At 40.6% G+C, this 14,191-nt stretch overlaps 1 protein-coding gene across 4 annotated transcripts in view; it reads left to right on the plus strand.

Moving 5' to 3' along the window:
• The window catches only part of TLN2 (talin 2), a 383,471-nt gene that overhangs the window by 227,978 nt on the left and 141,302 nt on the right, over positions 1-14,191 (plus strand). For all 4 annotated transcript variants that reach the window (XR_003095489.1, XM_025211171.1, XM_025211172.1 and 1 more), the window contains 6 exons: positions 714-827; positions 1,643-1,751; positions 2,615-2,823; positions 3,662-3,760; positions 6,669-6,836; positions 9,577-9,871. Coding sequence is in view for 3 of the 4 variants with exons in the window: in XM_025211171.1 (XP_025066956.1) it covers positions 714-827; positions 1,643-1,751; positions 2,615-2,823; positions 3,662-3,760; positions 6,669-6,836; positions 9,577-9,871 (994 nt within the window). In the remaining variant the exon portion in view is untranslated. The remainder of the gene's footprint in view (positions 1-713; positions 828-1,642; positions 1,752-2,614; positions 2,824-3,661; positions 3,761-6,668; positions 6,837-9,576; positions 9,872-14,191) is intronic.

Raw genomic sequence — 14,191 nt, forward strand, 5'->3', positions numbered from 1 at the left:
TAGGTTTGCCTCCTTCCCCGCTCCCCACCCTTTCCTCAGCCTTCGTCTCATGGGTATGGGCCTAATGATATGTGCCAACAAGCCAGATGCTGCTGCTTAGAGTTGTTACCACTGGGAATGTGTAAGGAAGTAAGTTATCCAGTAAGGTAACACTTATTTAATAAAGAAGGAAATAGAAGACAGCAAGGACAATAGGGAGTTGGGCTCAGATCCAGGAAGCTACTAAAGAGCTTAACTTTCCTTTGATATCAGTGGATAGAAGCCGGGTGCCCCTAGCGGATCTACCTTAGCAGCTAAGTGTCATCTTGAACCTACCCGATGTAGAAGTTAATATTGGCAATGTATTGTGTACATCAGGGTTGCCCTTGTTTTGTTATTGTTCTTGCCCTTTCTCTCCCATCTGGGAAAACAACAGAATACATAGACAGGCCTGTAATCCTTATCAGCTTATGTAGAGCACCAGACTGGTCTTAGAAGCCAGCCTGCCAGTTCTGCCCCCGACAAATGCAGACCATTAATACTTAAGCTGTCATTCTTTGTTCTTTCTGAATAATGCAGAGGCAGTCTGCACATAAGATAATTTGAATAAAAACTATCATCATTTACATGATTTCATTTATTCTGTGTGTAGCATATAGCAGAAAACATCTCACATCTGCCTAAATCACTGTTTGGATCTTGGCATACACCATTTTTCCTTGTTTCTCTCACAGACCTCAGCACAGCAGGCCTTGATGGGGACTATAAATACTAGTATGCACGCCGTTCAGCAGGCACAGGCTGACCTCAATGAAGTTGATAACCTACCACCTCTAGGACAAGACATGGTAAATTTCTTGACTCTGGAGAGTCATCTTAATGGTCAAAAGATTTCTTTTGTACAACATGTTTATTGTCCCTAGATCTAGATTGGTATCTCTGTAGCTTTATAAATAAGATACAAATCCTGTGTTTGATTTACAGATTCTGTGCAGGAAACTTGTTCTATTTCACTCATGGTAACCTTTGGAAGTTCTGCATATTGAGCCTAGCTCTCCCTTCCTGCACATCTATGCAATTCCATTTATTTCAGTGAATCTCTGTTTTTGTAACTAAAGGTAGACTTTCACCCAGCATATCTGAAAAAGCAGGTATGCCTGCCTCCTGGACATTTGGAGTAAGTAATTCCTGAGGGGAGAGACACTGAAGCAGTAACTATAAAGCAAAGCAAAGCCAACATACTGGGTACAGCATGGTTGGGTGTTTAGTCTTGGGTTTTGTTTTTTTTTTTTCTTGTAGAGAGACTTCAGGACCCTGATGACATTAACATGGGTATGCATGATCCTGTCACACATCTTGTGGCTCTTCACCCCTTTTCAGATACTTGGCTTGTCAAATCCACAAAATAGAAATGCCATCCTCTCTTCTGTGTCATTGGGCCATCTTGCTTATGGTGTTCATTCAGAGCAGTTGTTATGTAACATACTGAAAAACTAAATAAAAAAGTATTTGGTGACATATTTGAACCTTAAATCTCATTTGCTGTAATTGCTTCTTTTTAAAAGCCTTTAGAAAGAATGAAAAACCTGTAAAGGACTTCATCTTACTACTTTGCTCTGCGTTTCATTGCAGTCCTTAATTCTCTGTCTTTGTTGGTCTCCAGGCATCGAGGGTATGGGTTCAGAACAAAGTTGATGAATCGAAACATGAAATACACTCTCAGGTTGATGCCATCACTGCAGGAACTGCTTCTGTTGTTAATCTCACAGCAGGTAAGATACAGCGATTGGACTTTCCATAGCAGTGAGAATTTCAAATATGAATGTTCCAGCCTGTTTTCAGCAAAATGGGACACATCTACATGTGCACATTACTGCTCATTAAACTAATAAAGCGTCACTGTCTACATGTGCACAGCAATTACTGCACAGTAGATTAATTTAAAACTGTTTGCTAGTACCAACAGATACAGGTACAGGTACTAGAAAATGGCACCTTAACACGCCTAAGTGCACATGTAGATACTGACCCAGGAGCAAATTGCTCTTAGTCAGCCCAGGTAACAGTTGGCCACAGCTGCTGCTTGGCTTAGTCCTAAACTCTGGGAGTGGTGAGGGGAAAGCTGTCCTGCGGTTTCAGGGGCAACGCAGAGCCATACAGACCCAAAGTCCAGCGGATGCCAGGACCCAGAGTCCCGCAGTGTGCCTCCTGGTGCCAGGATCCAGCTGGGTCTCAGCAGCCTCAGGGCACAACTGCAGTCTCCCAGCCTCGGGGGTTTTGCGCACCCCTAATGCAAGGAGATGGCATCAGCTGAGATCTCCCAGCTGTATATATGGCATGGCAGGAGGTGTGATTGTGTGGATCATGCATTAGAATTCCTTGTGCCTTACCTGCATGTGTAGAGGGGCCCTCAGGAACAGGGTTCTGAAAAAAGTATGAACAATGTAGAGTGCCCATGAGTATGATTCTCATCAAAGAGTGGATATGGAGTAAGAAGCAATCATGGGTCTCTCATTAAATTGGGCAGTACTGATGAGAAACTCATAATGTTGTGTAGAGGCAGAAGTAGTGATTAGTTGATCTTAATGGTGGTTTGAAACATGTAGTTGAAACATTATTTGCCTTTGTCCTTCAGGTGACCCAGTTGACACTGATTACACAGCTGTGGGGTGTGCAATTACAACTATCTCTTCCAACCTAACGGAGATGTCCAAAGGTGTGAAACTGCTTGCTGCCCTTATGGATGATGAAGTTGGAAGTGGGGAGGACCTCTTGAAAGCTGCTCGAACTCTGGCTGGTGCTGTCTCAGACCTGCTGAAAGCTGTGCAGCCCACTTCAGGAGAAGTAAGACTAGGGCAACTGAACTTCCTCATGCTTCTTGACTGAGCAGTAAGCTCAGTTAAACAATCTTTATATTAAGTTGGCTGTTCTCAGAGCTGTCTGCTTCACACCCCATCCAAGAACCTCTCCTGACTACTACTTTTGTCTCCTACACCTTACCTCTGACTTCATGTCTTTTAAGTGCTGCAGCCAGTGATCTTAGAACAATCACTATTATATGCAGCTTGAAGTAACCAGAAAAAAAATCTTGCTCCTTAGAGCTGAAATAATGTGATATAGTATTAACTGGGTAATACTACACTAACTGTGTGTAAAACTTGGACCAATATATATTATTGTTGGATTTAAAGTAAGGACAGTTAACATCCATTGTTTCTGTTTCCTATTCATTGCTGCTTCTTACTTTATTCCTTTTTTAATTAAAAATTGAAGCATCTTGAATGTAATCCAATATAGCATTCTCTTCTGGTGGGAAATCTTGAAAAATATTTGGTTTCTTTTCTAACTGCAAGAGTAAATTACAGGATACTGGGAAATTAAGAGCTGCCAGTATCTAATTAGACAAAGTATCTAATTTGAACATTATAGTGTTGTGTAGTAGCAGGAAACTAGTCTTTTTATCAACATTTTAAGGAAATAAAAATTCCATCGTCCAAGAGGAAACCAAGGTTACATCTCCCTGGTTTTTAGTTTATGGAAAAACCTCAGTAGAGATTTCAGTGGTGTTACCCTGTTTACAGTAATGTGTTTAAGAAATGTGCTTTTAAAGAATCCCAAAATAATAGAAAAGTTTTTCTTTGTATAAACCAGCTTATTTTGCATCCATTTGATATTTTTCTAGCCTCGCCAGACAGTTTTGACAGCAGCTGGAAGCATCGGGCAAGCCAGTGGGGAGCTCCTGAGACAGATTGGAGAGAGTGAAACTGATGAAAGATTCCAGGTTAGAACATTTGAACTTCTCAGTGCCAGAACTCTACAAACAACCCAATGGAGCATGATACTGTATATAAGGTTGTTATATTGTCCTAAGTCACGTGAAAATCTTGTTTTATTTGCTTTCTATAATTTTGTTCAAAACATAAATTAATCCAAGCCGTTTTTTATTTAAAAGTTCAGTTTTCTTTTATTTCTGTCATCCCTATTTCCCTGGGCTAGGGCCATAGCTCACTCTTCAAAACCAAGGTGTTTGAATGGATTTCAGGTAGGAAGATCAGGAGTTTGAATGACTGCTAAACTGAAATGCAAAACTTTTATGGCTTTGCCATAACTTCTTTTATTTTCTCATCAAGTTGCAGCTTGCCCTTGGGGTGACCACGGCATGTTGTTATTGATTAATTAAAGATTGTCCGAAGTAGTGTTCCGCATTTTCAGTTTTTATTTAAAAAAAAAAAAAAAAATCCATGAATTTTTTTGGGTTTATCTTCCAAACATAAAAAACAGGTTGAAATCAGGATACAAGGAAGAAAAGAAAAACAAACTGTTTAAGTCAGGGAAAATAAAAAATTTTTAGGGGGAAGAGGAGCTGAGCGTGCACGTGCATGCGCGCGCACACTCCTCCGGGAAAAGTCTGTGGGGAGGAGGGATGGGGGTGGAACTCACCACCCCTCCAGCCCAGCACTGGCCCCAGCTGCCTCCCCAAACTGGCCCCAACCCTGGCCCCACACCACTCAGAGGGCCCGGGGTGGGGCCAGCCTCAGTTGCACCACCAGGCCGGAGGGGACAGAGCTCCTGGGACCCTGCACCCGCCTCGCCAGATGCTGCCCAGGGTGGGGGGTGTGCGTGTGTGTGTGTGTGTGTGTGTGTGTGTGGGCGCGCACATTCACATGAGTGCTTAATTGAAAAAATCTCTTTTATATCAGATTCTATCTCTGCTTAGAGTCTGTAAGTATAAAACTTTGGAAAAACTGATGTGAATGAAATTATTCTTGTAACAAGCATGATCTCTTTAAGAAGATTAACATTTTCAGTTAATAAAATAGGCTGCTGGTGTGGATTTATACTGTAATAGCCATTAGCATTTTAAAACCACTGCCTTTAAATGTTATGTAGAAGTTAAATGTTATATAGAAGCATACCTGGATTTTTTTTCTTGGTGCCAAGAGCTGATCTGCCTGAGAACCAAAGGAAATAATTTACAGCAGTAGATAGATCTCCAGATTGTGCCGTTTTCAAGACATATGCCAAGAGAACTTAAAGGCCAATTAAAACACTTTATGCAGCAGTAAAGCCATCTGCAAGTCTGGACAGTTCTAGCTTGTCCTCTAATGTATATTGTAGCCCTCTGCATTCATGTAGTCAAATATTGCAGCTATTTTTGAGAGCTGGGAAGAAGAAACAGGGACGTTTTTCTGGCCTTCTAGTCTTTTTTTTAGAGGGCTTTTTCTTTTTAACCATAACTTTGAGACTTAAGCACTTTTACTTTATTCCCCAGTTAAATTCAGTGTACAAATTGCATAGTATCTTTTCAGATAAAATTGAGATTGTTTTAATACTAATTGTTTACACGGTTCACCATTTTATTTTGTAGAATCACTATGTCTGTATAAACACCATAATTTTGGACCTGTAGGCAGCAGTTTTGTCAGTGCATTGATGTAGCAGGTTAAGGTACTCTCTTTCAGCACCTGCCCACTTAGTAAGCTTGATAGTTAGTTACACTCGCATACTGTCTGTTAGAGCATGTCGCTAAACAAAAGAATATTGTGACTTGAAAGTTCTCCATCCGACCAAAACAATGAAGCATGCTGAATGCAATTTCTTAAGTAGGGAACTGGAAAAAAGTCTTCTGAAGTATAACATTGCAAGTATTAAACCAACTGGGTCTACCTAAAACTCATGGAAGGCAGAGCCACGCTAATCATATGCACCAGACTGAGAGAGGGGGTGACAGAGGGATTCTGGGTGAACTGTTTGGGGCTCTGTTTGGTGATGTTTGCCAGGCATTTAAGACTGGTGAAGAAACAGGACTAATTGGAAACTGACAAAGGCACAGTTCTGCTATGAAAGTGAAGAACTCACCAAAATGTATGCAGTGTAGTGGCTCACCATGACCAAGAGTAAGTGGTGAAGGGAACTATGCTTATTGGGCAGTACCATACATCTTATTCAGATGGACTGTATTAGCCTATTCATAGTTGCTTTCCATTGCTGAGCTCATGCAGCTTTTGGCAGCAGTTTAAAGATGGACAGTATACCTAGTGAGATGTCCTGTATGTGCTTTTAAAATGATTGATTTTTCCCCATGGCAAGTGGGAGAAAAAACCTTGTCTTGTATTCAAATAAATATGGTACTTGGGATTTAGTATAGTGGAAGAAACTGAGCTACAGTTTTTGGTTGAAGTCTTCATCCTTCCCTTGGGTCTAGATGTGACTACTCTGTACCACTTAACCAGTAAATAGGTAGTTTTGAGCAGGTATGCCTAGTAGTTAACTTTGTATATTCTTTGAGTAATATAATTCTGTGTGTTGAAATTGAGAATGCAGCTCTTGAATAACATTTCAATATATTTTGTTCTTATGTTGTATTTTTTCACCATAAATCTAACCACTTCCAAATGGCAATTTGATGACTTAGTTCAGTAACCTCTTACAGGCCATAAAGCCATATGTCCCCCTGTCTCTGCTTCCCCCACCACCTCCCCTGTCCCAGCCCATCCTCTTGTAAAGAGTAAAACTTTTTTGGATAATAGCAATGTTTCATTAATAGTCTGTCACAGTTTGCCTTTGTAAATGAGAGATGCTTTAAGTCATCTTAAAATCAGGACATTTGAGTTTAATTTTAACTAATCCAAATATCAGTGGCAATGATTTGTTTTACCCAAACCAAGTTTTACCCTTTCTTTTGCCAGGATGTACTGATGAGTCTTGCCAAAGCTGTTGCAAATGCTGCTGCCATGTTGGTACTGAAGGCTAAGAATGTGGCTCAAGTTGCCGAGGATACAGTCCTGCAGAACAGAGTTATTGCTGCTGCCACACAATGTGCACTCTCCACTTCTCAGCTTGTGGCTTGTGCCAAGGTAAATTTAACAATGTTAACGAAGGTTGGGCAGGGAAGGGACAGCCATTACAGTGCATTCCCCACACTGTGTTCCCTGTCCTCTCGCTTTCTCCTAATACTCCATTGAATGCAATGCTGAAATGTCTCAGTTCCCTCTTGGTGAATACCTAGGGGGATAGGGCATTTATACATATACATTTGTCTGCTCCAACATGCTGGAAATCCAGTGCATCAGAGCAGACTCGATTGAGTTTGATAAGCACGCCAGTTGACGCACCCTGCACTGTCGCATATATTTGTATAAATGGCGAAATGCACGTCAGTGCTAAGGAAGTGGCGGCAATGCTCTTTGAAACAGCTAAGGAACTCCTTACTCTCTTTGCCCTCATTTATCATTGCTACTTGTGAGCATTGCACAATACAGCACACTGTGGCAGTGATTAAAAGGACTGTTAGGCGTATCCAGAAAAACACTTACATGTGGTTTGTTGCACCTCAAAGCTGTTCATGGTTTGTGGCACCTCACCGCAGCACATGTGCACATGTTTGTTTCAATGCTAATTTGAAATTGGGAGATCCTGGTCACAAAAAAAGCGGTGCGGTGCACATGGTAGCAGCACACACCACCAGAAACAGAGCCTAGCTGTCCTGGCTTGCCAGCAAGGTTCCATTCAGCACTGCTGCTGCCCCAGGATGCTGGCCCCAGCCTTCCCTACCCCACCTAGGACCATTTGGCATGTGCCAGAGCACGTGTGCAGGAGCATGCCCTGGGGCACGAAGCAGCAGCATAAATATGCGCTGCTGCTATTTGTACCACAGCTAGCATGCCCCTATATGTGCATGCTCGGCTGGACTGCTCTTAGTGTCTTCTTTCATTTATATTCCCCTTTTGCAGAATCTCCCAATAGGTGGAATCACTAGCTTCTGAACTGGTGGTCATGGCACTTCTGAGTAGGCTCATAAGCCACATTAAAATGCATTTGTGATGTGTACATGGTTCAGGTTGACAGGTATTGTTTACATAAATGTATTTTAGTTTTTGTGTTTCTAATTTTCTAATTTTTGTATTTAAAAAATAATTAAAACTGTAATAAAAAAAAACCCAAAAAACCCCCCAAAATGCAGTGGCATCCATCAGCTCAGGCTGGAATTGGGTTGCAAGATTGGGAGTTACTGCTCTAATGTATTGGTATGATAATGATTTCTAATTAATGTGTTTCTGGTTTGATTACTAGTTAGGTAACTGCACATCAAAAGTCAGTTTAGAGAATATGAAAAGCTACCATCGTTCCTCAGGAAAAATGCTTGAGATTTACTGCTGTTGATGAAAATACTGAAAATATGCTGAAAATACTGAAAATATGCTGAAAATAAGCTTAATTACAGCTTGCCTCTGGAATTGTGTGAAATGCTTATCAAAGCCTATATCCAAGATATATTCACCTGATATTTTTCATTAAATTGAAATTCAAGCCAAGTTTGTGGTCAGAGACTTGAGCATATCTAGCCAAATTTATGGCTCCTGTGGGAACATCAGTTGGGCTGAGTACTGAGACATGGTCTGAGCATTGCACAGATGAGTGCAGACCCAAACAAAGCACATCTGCAGTAGAGCTGCTGTGCTCCGCTTGCCCCTGGGAAATTTTAATTTTAAATCTTAAATGTTTCATATTTGCATATTCTGAGTACCTATTTTGACATCAGCAGGTTTGGCTTCCTTAGGGTTAATTGCAATTGGAAAATGAGTACATCCAAGAGGATTATAATAAAATGAAAAACCAATTTTTGTATTAAATTTTCAATATTTTCTACTTTATTGCTTTGGCTTCAGGGGCCTTCTGTAGCGAGTAAGTATGAACTCTCATTAATTAGACTTGATGTTCTTACTGCTTCGGAATTTCTTTATGGAGGCATGAGGCAGTCCATGGCACCTTTTCTACTGTGGAAATTACACACCCAGTTTACTCCCTTTGCCAGCAGCTTACTTGACATGCCTAAATTGTATTAGCTGGGGCTTTATTAGTGGGCATTCATTGGTTGCTCGTCTTGTACTTCCAGGCATACAATTTTCTTGAAGGTTTTCATCCAAGAGTTGTTCTTGGCTTTATCAAAATAATGACTGGCATTAGGAGGCTCTACAACGCCAATTTCAATTAAAACATCCATATGAGATTGTAGTTCATATATGGTAGTAATCTTTCTCCGTATGAAATTCTAAGATACAGGGTTGTTCAGAATAAGTACACTATCTTGCAAGGCTTTGGGACCCATCTGCCCTTCAGAACCATCCTCCCTATTTCTCTATTTGTTCTGTAGTCCAAAGAAGTATTGACAGAAAAGAGGCTAGGGCATTTTTAACTCCTTGATGGCCAGAGTGAACAATATTAATTACTCAGCTTTGGTCGCTTTTTCTTATAATAGCAGATAGCTGTACATCTCCTACTATGGTGGGCCATTGTCAGGGAGTGCAAATCTAATGACAGCTTCTCTGTATCTGGATTCCCATGTGCTGAATTGAAATACACTACACATAATCTGCTACTAATAAAAACAACTACCTTGAGCATGTACAGAGTTGATTCAGTATGATAAACTCATTGGAGCTCATGTGGCATAGTGACTTGAGCATATTTTCCATAGGAGAATGGTACGTAAAAGAAACTATCTTGAGCACCGAGGAGATGGATATATCACTGGTTACTTGGTAACTTCCTGCCTACTAAACCTTTTCTTAAAACTTGTGTTTTCTTGCAACATAGGTTGTGAGTCCCACCATCAGCTCCCCTGTGTGCCAGGAACAGCTGATTGAGGCTGGGAAACTGGTGGATCGTTCAGTGGAGAATTGTGTCAGAGCCTGTCAGGCTGCCACAGATGATACTGAGTTGCTGAAGCAGGTCAGCGCAGCAGCCAGTGTAGTCAGCCAGGCTCTGAATGACCTCTTGCAGCATGTCCGCCAGTTTGCCAGCAGGGGAGAACCCATTGGACGCTATGACCAAGCAACAGATACCATCATGTGTGTGACTGAAAGTATCTTCAGTTCAATGGGAGATGCTGGTGAGCTGCTTTACCTTTATTCTGTTTCTTTTGGGATAGTTTGACTCAGATGTCCTCCTGAGAAGACATATATGCATGTTAAGTAATGCAAGTCAGAAATTCTTCTTAAGATGTATGATACCTATTATCTAGCGCCTCCTTATCAGCTGTTCAAACAAAAATATAAAATCAACAAAGCACCCGTAAGTGCATGTTTAGGAGTTTTCTAAGTGATAGAACAGTTATGTAGAAGGCTCTGCTGGCATAGCTAATATCAGGCCTGATGAAACGAAACATATGATGGGCCAGTTAAGGGAAGGTCTGGCTGAATTGAACAACTCTACATTGTGAGGATATGTAGTAGTTGTATATGTCTAAATCTAACAACAGCCTACTGTTAAACAATAAGTTAGCTATTTTAGTCTTTACCAGTGCTATGTTCCCTAAAATGTATTTACCTGCCTATAGCTCAGGGCAAGAATTTTGTTTCTATTGTATACTTGATTTTTATGACATTTTAACCCTTTACATTGTGTGTTTTTCAAATTGTATGCTTTTTTGAAAGAGCATGGCCCATGAAACCAGCTAGGTCTGGAGACCTAATGTTTGATAGTGTAATGAACTTAACAATGCTCTCTGTTTACAGAAATATAAAATAAATTAGTTGAAACAAAAGTATTTTCAGTGAAGAGCCTTATGAGGTGTCTTAATATAATTAAAGGAAAAGCACCAATTTGAAATCTAGCTAGCTAACAAAAGGATTAAAACAGCTTAATATTTGAAGCACAAGACTCTTAATCCATATGAATGTTTGTGGTTCTGTACTCATGTTTACCTAGTTTTTATTTTTTCCCTTCTGTTTGTGTAATATATTCACACAAACTGAGGCAACTGAAAATATTTCATTACGCTATGACTGTTTTATGGTCATTGTTATATTATATGTACTGTGTGAAATTAGTAATCTTTTCCCCATTATAGTCATACTGATATTAGGTGTAAGAATGACATCAATATTTCAGAGGTTTGAGTTTTTTATAGACCTAGTTCTGTCAATCGTGTTATACTTGGATATGAGGAAAAAAGTGTGAGTAAGGTAGGTTTGGCAAATTTGGTGGCCTTAATGTAAGGAAGAAAGTTCTTGATTGAAGTTGATGAGTGATGGGGTGTTTGCTGAGATGATATCAAGAATCACAAAAATATTGATTACTAAGCACTCCAATCCTCAAATTGGGAACTGCATAAAAGTGTTCTAATTCTTTAATTCAGTACCTTTAAAAAAAAACTAAGATGCATCAATCGAAGTGTTCTTTCTTATATGTATATACCATGTGTGCAAATTATCTGTGTGCCTATGTAAACTATTTTGTATCTGGTATTTTGACTCATAGCCCACATCACTACAGTCAGATAAGCCATCAGGCAGTGTTAATATTGACAGCCATGTGATTGTGGAGCTTTGCTAAGTTTTTCAGCATAGAATACTGAGACTCAAACAACTTGATGTGTTCATCAGCTTTGTAATGATGGCTTGTTGAACTCTTGATCCAATGGGCAAATTTCAAAGTGTTTGGGTTAGCAAAAAAGGTGTGTCCTGTGATTATTCATATAATAGATAAGTATTTTTTCTCTTCCTTTGATTTTCGCTCTTTCCTTTGATGATAATTACAGCAAGGGATGTAAAAATGGCTTATGTCAAATGCACTGTCAGCCACCCTGCTTACTGTGTTAGCTTTTATTCCTGGTGTTACCAAATTTGCCCATTACTTTGGGGTGTGCTCATTTATTAGGGATAGTTTCTAGGGTCTTGGTGATTCTGTCAATGTGCTGCTTGTGTTACTATACGGAGCTGTATCTCTCCCTTCTGCAAGCCCTCACCCCCAATGGATCTATCTTGCAGGACTCAATCTCAATGGGACTGGGTTCCTCCAGTCACCAAATCAGTCACACACACACACACACACACACACACACACACACACACACACATTAATGTGACACGCCTGACCTGGCCGGGCTGATCAGCATGGACAGGGTGACAGCCTCATATGCCAAGAATCAGTTCATAAGAGCAACAATAAACTGCAGTCAGACACAAGCACACAGGTGAACAGAATCCCTCTGAATCTGGCTGGGTGTCCAGCTGACACCCTCATGGGCCAGCATTCAGTTCATAAGGGCACGTCTGAGTCAAACTGGGTCAATCAGCCTGTACAAGCTGATCCCCTTATGTGTTTCAAACTCAGTACGTCCCAATCTTTGGCCTCTTGATGAGCAGACCCCACAATATTTTTGGGCTTCACAGGGACCTTTAGCTTAGGTAAAAGAAGCGTTGCTGCAGAGCACGTGAGGAAGGAGAAGTAGAGAAGGAAAAATGTACCCAGTTACTACCAGTTTGACTATATAAGTTATTTATTGCTAAGCATATGAAATATATAATGGTACTAGTAGTAATAGACATACAAAAGAAAAACAAACACCAACAATGACAATACTACCCTGGTTTCACTAAGTATTTGGGGAAACTTAGCTCAAGCTTAACTGATACAGTTCAGGTTCAGAAGTTTATGCCTAGAAAGAAGACAGAGAACGCTGGGATCTCACCTAGTCCACGGTACTCAGGCTGCAAAGCTGACAGGCACAGTCCGTAGCACAATCCTTGAAGAGAGAGATGATCTGTTCTTCCAGCATCCCAAGAACGACAGGGGATGGTGTCAGCACAGGGGTTTTCTTCTTCTCCTTCTTTCCTCCTGCTTCTACTTCTTTTCCTTCCTCTTTAAGCACACACACTTACAGATTTTTATACCCTCAGTTCAGCTGCTTCGAAGCACCCTCAGTAGTGTAAATCATTGTCTTTTCTATTGACAAGGGGTTATCTGGTTTGGACCATCTCAGGAAACTGATTGATAATCAGGAAACACTTAAGATTAGGGAGTAACCCAAATACTTGGGAGCCAGCTTGAAATTCCTATGGGTGGCAGATATACTGATGGGATATCTCATGGTTTCTTCAGGAACAATAGATAGCTTGCAGCATCAGGATTTTGGATTTTTACTTGTTGTGCACAAGCCTCAGCTTAGCATGACTTTTCCAGATCTTACTATAGTCTTTTAACAGACTTAAAACAATTATTGGGGTGCTCATAACCTTTTGTGGAGAGTGGGGGTGGAAAAGTCCTTAGTAAATCCAGATTAGAACTGGTCTGATAAATGCTGAGCTGGGTATGTGTGAACATGGGTTGATTAACATTTGGAGCACAGATTCCCCATCATGCAGTGCTCCCCTGCTTCTCTGGTCCCAGAATTCACTGCAGTCTCTGCTTCAGGCTTTCTGTTCTCCATCTCTCATGTAAATGAATGGTCATCTGGTTCCATCTCGGATGCAAATGAGACCTAGGGCAGTTGTTTCACTCTTGTCACCCTTATCTTGAGGGTCTTAGGTATGTCTCTCACTGCAACTTAATCAGTTTCGTTTAGGTAGAGGAAGGGGGGCAGTCCTTTGTGAGTCAGAGAGACTGCATTCTGTGCCAGGGTTGCTCAAGAACACACAGCTGAAACGTAACACTGGTGAGGTTTTTACTACAAAAATGACAAACTAGGAAACATCTGTACAGGTTTCTAGGAAGTCCTGTATTCAGTAGACTGTTCTTGATGTGGGGTGGGGGATAGGGGGAGTATGCTAAGAAGTACTTGTTTATAAACTTTGTTAGCTTCCCGCAGTATCACAGATACCTGTATTGCTGTGTGGAAAGTTTTGGAATGTCTTTTTGTGTGTCAAAGCTATTTTGGACCACATACTGTTGAGACCCCTTAAACGCCACTTGGCCTTTGAACTAAACATTTGCTGCCTACTTGAATAACCTTTGGTGGGGAAAAAAGCTGAACAGTTAATTGCAAAGCTATGATGCATTCAATTTGAGTTAAGTGAAGTAGCAGTTATATTTGTGAAGTGAATTTGTTCTAAAAATGGTTGATGGACTTCAGAAGCACATCTGTGCTTGACCATGGTAAGTAAGTAAGCTTATTGTATTAACGTGACTTATGAATTTATACCCTCTTTCAAACTGAAACCTTAAATTTTAAATGAATGGGTGCTGAGTTACTTCTTCCTGAAATATTCAGTTATTCTATTCAGGTCTATTCAGGGAGAAGCAAGAAAGCCAATTATTTTCCATACCCTGTATTTCTTATTACTTCCTTGATTAATTCTGTTGTTATCCAACTGTAAAGGTTTCTTTCTAAATTTTCTAAGCCAGGGATGCTCAACCTTTGGCCTGCAGGCTGAATGCAACCCACAGAGCCATCGCATCTGGCCCATGGGGCAGGAAATCTGACAGTGCG

Source organism: Alligator sinensis, unplaced genomic scaffold (assembly GCF_000455745.1).
Source record: "Alligator sinensis unplaced genomic scaffold, ASM45574v1 scaffold291_1, whole genome shotgun sequence".
Classification (NCBI taxonomy): domain Eukaryota; kingdom Metazoa; phylum Chordata; order Crocodylia; family Alligatoridae; genus Alligator; species Alligator sinensis.